At 29.4% G+C, this 13,104-nt stretch overlaps 1 protein-coding gene across 4 annotated transcripts in view; it reads right to left on the bottom strand.

Moving 5' to 3' along the window:
* LOC143225638 (uncharacterized) overlaps window positions 1-13,104 on the bottom strand; it is a 61,954-nt gene that overhangs the window by 27,278 nt on the left and 21,572 nt on the right. For all 4 annotated transcript variants that reach the window (XM_076455420.1, XM_076455423.1, XM_076455422.1 and 1 more), the window contains exons 6-10: window positions 12,889-12,976; window positions 9,356-9,385; window positions 8,393-8,538; window positions 2,836-2,992; window positions 897-1,031 (exon numbers count right to left, since the gene is read on the bottom strand). In XM_076455420.1, the coding sequence (XP_076311535.1) occupies window positions 897-1,031; window positions 2,836-2,992; window positions 8,393-8,538; window positions 9,356-9,385; window positions 12,889-12,976 (556 nt within the window). The remainder of the gene's footprint in view (window positions 1-896; window positions 1,032-2,835; window positions 2,993-8,392; window positions 8,539-9,355; window positions 9,386-12,888; window positions 12,977-13,104) is intronic.

Raw genomic sequence — 13,104 nt, 5'->3', positions numbered from 1 at the left:
CTATAAATAGTTACTTGAATTATGTATATAAAGTAAAAACATGATGAAATTCAACATACAATTTCCTTGAATGGATTTTGAAACAAACAGGGCAATATGCCTAAGAGCATCACTAGCTGAAATAATGAATGTTTTTCTGTTTGAGATGAACTGTTACAACGATTTCAAAAAATTAATAAAAATATAAGCTTCCCAGATTCAATAGTTTCTGATGTTATCCAAACTCTGGCTACTCTTAATTGCTACCTATAGAAGTGTAAGAGAAACCACTTTAGACTGGAAACAATGAAAGCATCATAAAGAGAAGAGCTGAAGACCTGGTTTACTAGAATACAAAATTTTAATTTCATCTTAGTTACAATGTAGGATCCTTGCTTTCAAATATATTTCAAACAACAACAGAATCAACCAGTAAAACAGTATGATAAAGCACTAACACAACCAAACTCAAAATCAAATGTAGTTATCGATAAAGTGAAGTGACACAGGTGATCTCCCATCATTAGCATTATTACCTATTAAACGTTCGTCATTGGACAACATGACCAGCATTTGAATTGTTACAATGAAATACCTGTATGTAACTACAGCAGTAGTGATATCAGTCATTAGTGAAATTCATTTTATCCACTCTTTAACAAAGTTAAATTCTAATTTGTTACTGTGATGAAAACTGGACAAAATCCTGTCAAATCCAAACTGGAATTAAAAAAAAACCCTCAAAGTTTGTAATTGTCATTAATGATACATTATCTAAAGATAATCGAATCCTATAAGTTGACATTTTGAAGTTTTCAACTGTCTGAAAACCATTCTCATTGTAAATCTCATCATAATTTATAAGACTTTGAGTTTAGTCAGTTATGTATAACTATAGAAATCCAACAACACCATACCTTTGATCTCCAGGACCAGGATTGGGTGATGTGCGGCGTAGGAGGAATCGGTTTGCAGGTATTTCTGGAATATCTTCTGGTTGAATACTGCATTCATAATCATCATCCTTTTGTTTTTTTTCTTCTTTTTGTTTACTTAAAAGAATTTGTTTTGTATGTTAATACAAAATGATTATTTTAATTATGTTCGTTTCCTTATATTGCTACACTATAATACCATTTTGTTATGAACTTATTTATGGATGAGCAATGAAAGAAAATGTATAATAAGAGCACCCATTCTCTAAATAACCTATAGCATACTTATTCCAAAGAACTGCTTCAAAAGCCTTTCTCTGCAAGATGCAAGTTTTATCAAGCCCAAAGTCTTAAATAGCACTGATTTTACTTCTTTCTTCAGTACAATTCTGTTAATTTGAATAAAATGTTTAAGTGTGCAAGTACTATAAGGATCAGTGAATTCTATCCCACAAGAACAGTTTTTATATTATCATCTATTAATAGCCAGCTTAGTAAATAGAATGACTGTTTAAATATTAATTTTTTAATATTTTATTTCCTCTCTTCCAGTGATACTGTTTATAAACAATCTATACTAATATTGATCAGTTTTACTGTTCTTCCTTGATATAATTTGAACATTCTTTCAATCTTGTATTTTCTACTGTACCTAATTTCTATATTTTCTTTTGTCTGAAAATGAGCCACATCAAAACATTGCATGGCTACATTTATACATGCTTATACAAGTATTTGTAATAAAAATCTCACATGTTGGAAACAATGAGAAACAAGGTCTTTTTGTGACTTTCCCAACATCTAATAAGTTTTAATACCAAACAACTGAAACTTATCACCATCATTATGGAAAAACTGATTAATGTATTTTGACAAAATTTAAAATTAAGTTTTGTTTAAAAATATTTCTCAGAATGGCTGGTATGGATATTAACACTTTTACTGATAAGCAGAGAACAACATTTTGGCCTTCCTAAGTCATCAAGTTAACCAGTCATTCCAAGATGCATTTTTATTTCAAGTGGGTTTCTTGCCTTCAAGAAGTTTTATTTAAATCAAAGGACCTCAAAATTTAAAAAAGCATCTAAGAATTATGATGTAATCATTAAAATACTGAAAATGGTCCTTTGTGTGTGTAAAATTCAATGTAGTTGCAATTTTAAAATATTTTTATATGTATTGTTATAAAGATAATTAAATGCACTGCATAAGAAACACTAGCACTGGTAGGCAAGTCCAAAGGGCCACATGCAAAATGACAGGGAATATAATTTTTAAACAGAGTAAATATGAAGTACTAATACCCAAAGAAGCTTCAATTTACTGTTTCATGGAAGCCTAGAAGACTCATTAATCTTTAAAATAAAACAAAAACCAACCTACAAAAAACAATGTTTATGTGGTACACATATTGTTTATTTACACAAACATATCTAATTGTAGAATAACAAATTTTTCAATTTTAATTTGTTGGTAAAAATCTATTTTGTTAGGTTGAAATGACTGTTTATGAATAGTAAAATAACAAGATGTTGAAATAAAAAAAACAGCCCTGTGTATTTTTAGTCCTTATGTTGAGCATATAACAACTGTGCATCAATCAGTATTAGTATCCTGTGTACCTAAAAATAACTGACTTGTGTTAGAAACAAATTAATGTTTAGTAACAAAAAATAGTAATTTTGTAATTAGGCTTAGATAAATGAAAAAAAAAAGTCTAATAAGCCTGACAATAGGTTTATTTCAGGTAAAAAATGTACCATTCCTAATAATGTAGACAGTGCTTTAAAGAAAACTTAGACTTATTTGTAATTAATCACTTCAGTTGTCCTAAATGAAAAGCTACAATTCATTTTATTTTTTTCCCCACTCATGATGACCAAACAAACAGTTATGTTTTTCTTCCACATCATATACTAACCTTGGTTCCTTTTTACTTTGCTTTTTTTCTTTTTTATGTTTACTTTTCTTTTTGTGCTTCTTGTGTTTCTTCTTCTTCAATTTCACCTCATCTGAATCCTCACTCTCTGAACCAGATGATGATACGGAAGAGACGTCTACTGTCTTCTTTTTCTTCTCTGATGCCAACATTAGTACCACAATGTGCTCATTTCAAATACTAATTTTGATTTTATGAAATACCTTCCCAGACCTATTCATTTTGGTCAGAATCAGCTTGGGAAGATATATATGTATCGCGTTGTAAAAGTTTAATGTTAAAAAAAATTATAATAAGAAATTTCTACAACAGAATATAATTTTAGAAGTACCAAATAACAATGCATTTTTAAATAGTTTAAAAATCAAATGTGCTTAGGATGTTTCAAAACAAATACTGAAAAAAGCTTATGACAAAAATAAAACCTACTTACAAAAACAAGTTTTAATACAACTTTTCTTTGTTTACAATATCATAGATTAATTACATAAATTATTAATGAAATATTAGTGTGAAACACAAAAGTTTAACAAAATTATGGTAATGTATATTATATATACGTAATAAATAGTTACAACTTAATATCTGATATTTTTACATCACTTACAGTACTAATTAGTCTTAGTTATCATTAGTATTAACCTAATAATTTCATACCTGATAATTAAAGTATGATACAGAAAAAAGTTTGTAATGTTTACCTTTGCCTCAACTACAAATGTTTTTAAGCCTTAAGAATTAGTAACTTCAATTTGAGAAATATTCCACTTCAATTTTTTTCTTCAGATTCTTAAACAAAATACTAGTTTACATTTACCTAACAAATAAGTAAAATAAAATATGGGCTAATTATGTCAGTAACTATTATTCCAAATTAACAAGTGCTGCAAGAAGTTGTGAACTAGATGTTTTCAGTTAAGCTAGAAATGCTAAACACCAATGAAACACTAGCAGTGACATGTTAAATGTGTTCAGCTATTTCATTAACTATTTTTGAAAATGTACAGTACACCTGCTAATTACATGACAAATATAACAAAAAATAGCATTAATTGTACAAGAGGTATCTGAATGAAATAAACTAAAATTTGTAATAACCATAGCAGGTGAAATAATTTGTTATTGTGATATCTCACTACAGTAAACAAAGGTGAAGTATCTTAAGAATGGAACAGATATTAAAACATTTGATATTTTTTTTAGTGTGTAAATAGGCTGCAACATTGGAGGAAAATGTTTGTGTTTATTGACATACAGTGATACTACTTGTCATGAAAATAACTAATCATTATTGCTTTATCCTTTTCTCTGCTGCAGGACCACATTCTCTACAACGGTTGTGCAGCTGTTCTTAATGCATACTACAGATTTACCATTACAGTATTCATTAATTCAGGCCATGCTGCCTTCTAATCACTTAAAATAATATTTTAATTGCATAATGCAAAAATAGGGGAGCACACTGCTTTCAGGAAAGTATGTAAACAAGGAAACATGTTTTTGTATGTATATAGAAGTTTGTTTATAACTTTATAATTTAATGCATTAGAATCTCTGCAGAAAACACTTCATACATTTTTCAATATATTTTTTATTATGCATGATACAATCCTATGAACTCACTCAAAAACCCAGTCTCCTATTAGCTTCCATTATTAACTTGTTCAATGCTGTATACGAAATAACTTGTACAAGTCGATAGGTAACACGGACGAGTTAATTCGTTCTGAATAACACCTAACTTTAGCGCTAAGTCAGCACCATACATGCATTTGACCTACTTACAAATTGTTTCACTTTTGATCCAAAATGGCACCACAAAAAAGTTACAAAATGAAGAAGCATTAGAGTTGTACTTTGAACTTTGTTAGGAGTTGCCGTAGCAGTTGAAATATTTGGCAGTCAACAGGTTAAATTAAACAAAAAGTAAAGCAATGTGCACTGTATTACAAACTTCTATAAACAGCTCATCATAAATCAGTTTGGTTCAGAATGTCTGAGAAATATTTATGCCAAACAAGTGAAACTAGCCACCTGATATAACAAAGTAGTAGGATGGTTTTGGTAATGATAAAATATCAAAAAATGTGAATGAAGAGACTGGACTAAGATATTTGAAGATAGTGTGAATATGAGTTGTTCATGTTCTTCTCTTTGGATTGATTTGATGTTTTCTTTTAAGGGACAGTTGCAAAACTTTTCATTACAACAAATGCAGTTTTTCACTCATGATCAACCCACCCATCTTAGTGTAATGTCAAAATATAGTTTTAGTTTTCTAATAAACCCCCTTGTTAAATATTCACATGCAAAATTACATTAATGTCATTAATACATTAGAAAAAGTGAAATCACACTGGAGATTAAGCTAACTGCAAAACACTAGTTTTATAAAGAATGAAGTGGTATTTACCACTTTCATATCACAAGTATACCCGACACAATAAAAAAAACATCACTAATACAGATAATTAGTACTTCATGTAAAGAAGTGTGTGGTCTTTTATTTCAAAATTTACTATTATATATATGTATATACAAAATGTGTTTATTTGCACCTTAACTCTACCGAGTCTGTTGAGCTAATCTCAACCAAAATGCACATGTAAACACGATGAATAATGGAGAATGTCCTAAAGGGGTCAAAACTTAACCCTATTTTTGTAACTTGCAACTTACTTAGTAAATCTCAAACAATCTTGGTAGAATGATGTTTTAGACAAATGGACTCAAGATCATAGTATGAAAGTTGCTGCATTGTTTCTCAAATAACCATGATTTTCTCACAGTCAATAATATGCAGGGACATCTCCGGATTTACAATGCTAAAATCAGGGGTTCGATTCCCCTCGGTGGGCTCAGCAGGTAGCCCAATATGCAGGGTATTCAATTGTGAGACCACATCAAAATCTTTGTTGGTAGATGGAAAGCAAAGTGCAAATGTTATTTGTGAACAAATTTTGTTCTAATTTTAAAATGTGGACATAATGTTTATGTTTAAGTTATTACTTTGAAATGTATAATTGTTAAATGTACAGTGTTTACAATACATTTAAACGTTTCCCATCTGTTAATGGATATTTCAGCTTATTGAAAACATTTCAATCTAGAGCAATATGACCTAACTAAAACTCTTACTTTAACCTAATTACATAGAAGTATATTTAATTACTCTTTTGCCTAGTTACATTATATACTTTATTATGTATGCATATACAACAAAATATTTTAATTTTTTACTCTATTTTGGTTTACTTGCATATTACATTTCTTATACCTTTTGCTTTTCTTAATCTTACCTTTGATCCCTACCTTTTGTTTTTCTCCGATGTTCACCGATGAAGTTTGGGTCTTTCTTCTTTTTTTTCCCCACATTTATTATTTCACTTTTTTTTTAATATTACTCATTCTTTACTAACTTATTTTTCATGCTTCTAAAATTCTTGAAAATCATAAAATTCTTATGAAAACTGATGCTTAAAGAGCTTTTAATTTCAAGAATTATCACACGTATGTTTAATTTTTGACACATTCTTAAGTTCAAACCTACAAGTTTACAATAACTTTATATTAGCATATGTATTTGGCCACGAATGTAGATGTTTAAACATACATAATTAGTACACTTGGGGTCAATCGAAACTTAACCTTTTGATTTTAGCAGTTGCAGGTTTTTAATTTTATTAAAGACAGTTCTTACATACTATCAAAGAAAATTGTATCACATTTACAAAATGTATACATGCAATGAAAGTTTTATTGCAGCAATATACTCTTAGGTCAAATGGGTATCAAACCATATCACTACAATTCGAACAATCAACTGCCAATATACTCAACATTATTAAAAATGTCTGCCTATTACAATTTTTTGTTGTTGTAATATCAAGTTGATACACTTCTGACCACAGTAGCTATACACTGCATATTTTACACACAAAATGTTTGCATTACTTTTCTTTGCCTTATATAAAATGGTATGTTTTCTTAATAACATGCTGCAAAAATAACTGAGGTCCATTGGAATTCAAATATTCAAAGTTTTCTCATGTGTATGAATGAATGCAAAACAAGAGGAAACTGAATTGGATAAAAAAAAAAGTTTCATTTAATTGTTTTAAATATTTTGATACAGTTGTAAAAGAAAAAAAGAGAGAGGTACCATGCAATGAAGTATCTGAGTTACTGCCACATGAAAGAAAAACAAACAAATATCCAGTCCATCAGGTGTAGCCTAACTCTTACCTAACATGAATGGCTGTTTGAGATGAAAACAAGCATAACTGATTTACTTCTATTCAAGAAATTTGTCAGAAAAGTAGGTGCTGCTCACTTCAGCAAATGTCAGCCAATATTGGCTTTAAATCAAATGAAAGATGAACTAAGGAAGGCAGATGTGCAATGAAGTGTAAAGAAAACTGAGCTCACAGAACAATGAAGGGTGAGTGTTCTTGCTCATTGATTATGTTTTATCACAATAAAGACATTTATTGTACTGTACTAAAACTAAGAATAATTATGGCAAAATGCTATGTTTTAACATCACCTCTTTTTGACAACAAATTCATAAACTCGTGTATCATCAACTTGTACTTAAATTGCTATGATTGCATGCCCTATCTATTCAAATTAAAACCTACTTAACTAAAATGCTATATGGTAAATTATCAAAACATTTTTTGCTATGTAACAACAGCAGAATTTCTATGTCAAGATAAAGAATATTACATGTTTCACCAATATTCTACGTAACAACGTTTTCAAAACCATAATTTTCCAATATCACCTTTTTATTTCTGTTTAAGAAGATTTTGCTGTTTAAAAATGTTCATGGAAACTCCCCCTCTATGTTTCAAGCAGTTCATTGGTCATCAGGTAAAATACTATTACCGAAGTTATACTAACTTCCAAAAGACTTTAAGACCAATCCACTCTACTCCACAAGCATAACTTCTTTCCCAGCCAATGAAAAAGGAGAGTATCTTGTATAACTATGTCATAAAATGTGCCAAGTTATTTTAAAATATCTGTAAGTTCACAGATAACAACAAAGGAACAAAAGTTGTTCTGTTGTCAAAACTCATTTTTTTCACATGTGACTTTTACCACAAATATTAGTAGTAAAGGGTTGTCTTTCTGAACTGCTATCTGGTGGCAACTGTATCAAATACGTGCCTCATTCCCAAAGATGTAAAGAGTTAACTGTTTATTACTACGTTTTAATTGAACCAATAAGTTATAAAATAATCCAATTTTCTTCTAAATAAATCAACAGAATATATTCATATATTCTTGAGTGCTTGAAGAATTTTGCTTATCACCTCTCCTTAAGTCAAATGTTTTGTTTAGTTGTCCCATGTTGGCAAAATAAGTTAACCTTATAAAAAAAAAAAAGCATGTTTTATTGAAAAAAGGTTTCAAAAATAGCTGAGAATCATTGGAATTCAAGTTTTAAAATGTACAATTGGATCATGCTCTTTGCAATGTGGGTTTTGTTGGCTAGCGTTAGCAAAATAATTTTTTAATAAACTCAACTGACCTTTTGGTTTCAGCTTCAGTACCAGTTCTCCACAGTTGGATATGATGACATCTGCCAAAGGTCTGCTATCTTGATCCACTTTCTGGTTCTCTATCTCCTTGACAACCTCTTCACCAGACATTACATGGCCAAAGACGACATGGTTACTGTAAAATCAACAAACAATTTATCAATTCTGTTTGTGTATTAAGAATAATTTTTTTCTTTATCATTAGAATAATTATTATGCTATGAGTTTCTATTAAGTGATGAAAACACTGAATTTTTTTTATAACAGGAATTACATATAATAACTGGAGTCTAACACCCATGTATATTTTAAACTTAATGATGAAATAAAGCCTTGCACTTCAATAAATTTACATTTTTATGTAACTGACTATCACATTTCCTCCAGATTCTCTTTATAACTTTTATACATTTAACTTTACTGTAATGTATCTCAAGTTTTTAATAAAATCTGTAATGTTTTCACTAGGCTCAAATACTACAGTGATACCTCTACTGTACATTTACCACTAAGTAGGAAACAATGGAAAAAAAACCAAAAAACCTTTGTAACATTTTATTTTCACTATTCAATGTACAATATAACCACAAATGCTTAATTTGCCATTTTATAATATCCAAGACTTGACTTGTATTTTCTATATAAGTTGGTAAAGAAATCAAAAGTCAGATCTTTTACTGAGATTAACTAGATTACACAATCCAATGTTAAGGATATGGATAACCATGCAACACGTTTTGGTCTCAAGAAAAATCAGTCTTAAGCAATTTCATTGACCAAAAGTTAATCATCAGATAAATATTGTGAAAGTTAATTAAAACTGAGTTTCCAATTTATATTAGTGAAACAAACCATACAAAGATTTAGTTAAAATGCACTAAAGATATATATACATGCACAGCTTTTAACTATAAAGTTTTGAAAAATTAAATAACAAAGGAACAATTACTTACCCATCGAGGTGGGCGGCTGGTTGGGTTAAGCTGCATACAAATGAGAGGCATCAGTGATCTGGCCCAGGTGGGCATATATTGACATCCTTGGAACAACCATCCCAAATTAAAGGCCAGAATTCCAAGGCAAGAGAAACCACTCATCTCAATATCACAACAGATGACCATAGCCTGGCAATGGAAGCTTATGGTTCCTGCTCTTCAGCAGAAAATAATTAAAGTACTAAAGATATTACATATGCTCCACTGCAAGTCTTTAAAACCCATCACTTTTGGATGAATTTTACAGAACCTAATGACCTAATTTGCACCTAAGCCCACTGTTTACCCAGAGGTTCTCTGTTTTTTAATATCCTGATCATTAACATCTCATGTTTTATAAATGTACTATTACCACCCAACTTTTTTTTTCCATTACCATGTTGTATTCCACAACCAGAACAATGATAACTTCACAAGTCTTTAATTCAAGACTTGTTTATCAAATAAACATGCACGACTTGTTCATAAACTAAATCTCAACTCTTTCCCACCCAACACTGAAAATGGCTACTTATTACCAATAAATTCAAAATAGACAATGGTAGTACAAAATGTATAAGGTGATTTAATGATAAATTAGATAAAACTATGTACTTCAATATATTTCTCTAATGTATACCCCAAAGTACACATGATGAAATTTGTAATACTTTAAAGTATCAATTTATTTTATAGCACTGAATGAATTTAGTTCAAAACACTTCCAAATCCTCACAAACTTTGCTTTCTTTAAAATTAAGATCTTGTATATATATGAACGCATCTCATGATTATAGACCTATTATGAATTCTGTAACTAGTCATTTTTTCACAGATATTTATTGCTTTTAATTAAAGAATGAATAAAGCTCAAAGATATAAATTTTGACCAATATCAACACCAGGGTCTAAAAACAAGACAAAAGACAGAGTGTACGCAGAATGTTTACTTTTCCATTACAAAGTAAATTGTGAAGCCATCATATTAAGAATTGTTGTTTTTTCAGTGTTAACTTTATATAGTTTATTTTATTGAAATTTGCACATTCAAATTATATATATTTATTGTTAAAACTAACTAGCTAAATAATGCAACTTTCTACAACAGCTGATTTACACTCCCCCCAGAGTGTACGCAGAATGTTTACTTTTCCATTACAAAGTAAATTGTGAAGCCATCATATTAAGAATTGTTGTTTTTTCAGTGTTAACTTTATATAGTTTATTTTATTGAAATTTGCACATTCAAATTATATATATTTATTGTTAAAACTAACTAGCTAAATAATGCAACTTTCTACAACAGCTGATTTACACTCCCCAGAGTGTAATGCAGAATGTTTACTTTTCCATTACAAAGTAAATTGTGAAGCCATCATATTAAGAATTGTTGTTTTTTCAGTGTTAACTTTATATAGTTTATTTTATTGAAATTTGCACATTCAAATTATATATATTTATTGTTAAAACTAACTAGCTAAATAATGCAACTTTCTACAACAGCTGATTTACACTCCCCCCCCAGAAAAAAATTGTGTATGCCCAACATACTTTCTATAAGTTCAGATTTTAGCAATAGGTGAAAAAAAATTATTGTTACAAAGTGTGAATTTTGCTTAAAAGTTTGGTTCCTGATTTTGCTAGACAAAAAAAAAGTTACTTTAAATTCTTAGTTTTTCATATTTATTATTTTTAGTAGTAAAGGTCATTTTTATAATTTATTTCTGCCATAATGTTGCTGAGCAGGAAAGAGTTCAGAACAATTAATGAAAACAATTTACTTAAAAAAAAACTTAATATTTAAAGCAAGTTCAATTCAACACCACGTTTCTTGCCTTCCAAAGAAATGCACATTTTTTATGGATAGTTTTTAAAGAAAAACTGAGAAGGTCCAAAAATATTAACCACATGGTCAAAAAATAAATCCATAGAGCTTGAACCAATAACAGGTTTAAACACTAAATACTTAATTTGAAACTATTTTCTTTGAACTGACATGCATTCTAAAATTGACAAACTAAAAACTATTTTTACCCATGCATAGAGGAAAAGAAGCCAAGACTATATTGATGAGATAGCTGTAATCACTATACTAAAAAGTAAACTTTCTTTGGTATGTTGTAATGTGAAACCCTCTTCAGATAGAGAAGTATTATGTCAGCATTCATGCAGCTATCTTTCAGTATCAACCAGACCTCTCTTCTTCCATACTTCAAACTATAAGTAAACTGTCCATTACACTTTAGTTTTATTTAATCTATGATCATTTTACATACAGTTCTATTTTAAAAATGATGCTACATTCTCAATACATTTGAACACGTCTTAACTTAACAAAACAGAATAGGTTTAAAACAAAAACATCTTTAAAACACCAAATGCAGAAATGAAGTTATTAACCTCATGAAACAAAGCCAGAATTTTACCTCCAGCTTTTTCAAGGTTTCATCCTATTTCTTACCATTAAACATCTTCTCATGTCAAATGCTACTGAAAAACATTGTTACTTAGTTTCATGTAGATTTGAGTAGCCAACCTCAAGAGCACCCAAAACCCCCTTTTCCTTTAGAGAAACCCCAATATGCAAATTAAAAAAATCCAAACATATTTTTACTGACCCTTTATGTCTATATTGTATTAACATGAACTAGTAAAGCCAGTCATGAAGGAACCCTAAAAAACTCTAGTGTAAAACAATTTAAAACATAAATACTTAATTATACTGGACCTTTGTATAACCATACCAATATCTCATTTGACCCCTTCTATACAAAAACTAACTCTGAGAAATTCTAAAATCTGAATCACATTATTGTTTTAAGCAGTTTCATGTATATATACACATATAGATTTTCAAGGAACAAATTTAATTTAAATATGATTCACCCTTTCTCCAAATAAAATCAACCCTGGGTACCTTACTTTTTGAAATGTTCAAGTCTCTTTTCAAATTTTGTTTGTTTGTGTTTACATGTGAAGCTACATAATGGACTATTCACAACTTTCCCACCTTGAGAATCAAAACTTGGTGTACACCTTCAAAGTTCATGCTAAGCTACAAGAGGCTGAAATGAGTCAATTTGCCCAAAATTGTGGGAAACTTAAAAATCAAGTATAGATAGAAAACTTGGTTACAGTTGAGAATTACTCCAGAGGTAAAATTCTTGCACTTGTATTAGTTATATATTATCATATAATTACAATTTTAATCACATTCAACACAAGTTTGATTTCTCAGTGGAGTATATTCAACACCAAGCTTTTTTTCAAAACAATTTAGTTATTTTTTAAGAAAACCAAGTAAAGATTTAAATACAAAATTTTGCTTTCATCCTTAATGAAACTGGCACAATGATTTTGAGCATAAAAAAGAAGGTATTCTTTACATCACAACAACATGAACTGGAAATATATTTTCATTATTTTAATGTACAACTTGCATTTTCAGTAAAAATAAAACCTACACAAAACTTACTAAAATATTCCTCTCAGTATGTATAACCTACACTTACATGAAAAATTGTGACCCATTAGTATCCTTTCCTCTATTTGCCATGGACAGCAGAAACGGCTTGTCGTGCTTCTTGTCAAAACATTCATCTGTTCAAAATTATATTTTTGGGGAAAACAAAAAACTTACACTGGCTTCCTCATAGTTTTTATGCATAAACTACTATAGGACTGTTGCAATATAACATTATAATACAACAAAAAACAGTAGCAAAAAA

Source organism: Tachypleus tridentatus, chromosome 9 (assembly GCF_004210375.1).
Source record: "Tachypleus tridentatus isolate NWPU-2018 chromosome 9, ASM421037v1, whole genome shotgun sequence".
NCBI lineage: Eukaryota > Metazoa > Arthropoda > Merostomata > Xiphosura > Limulidae > Tachypleus > Tachypleus tridentatus.
This window is presented reverse-complemented; position numbering and strand designations above follow the sequence as displayed.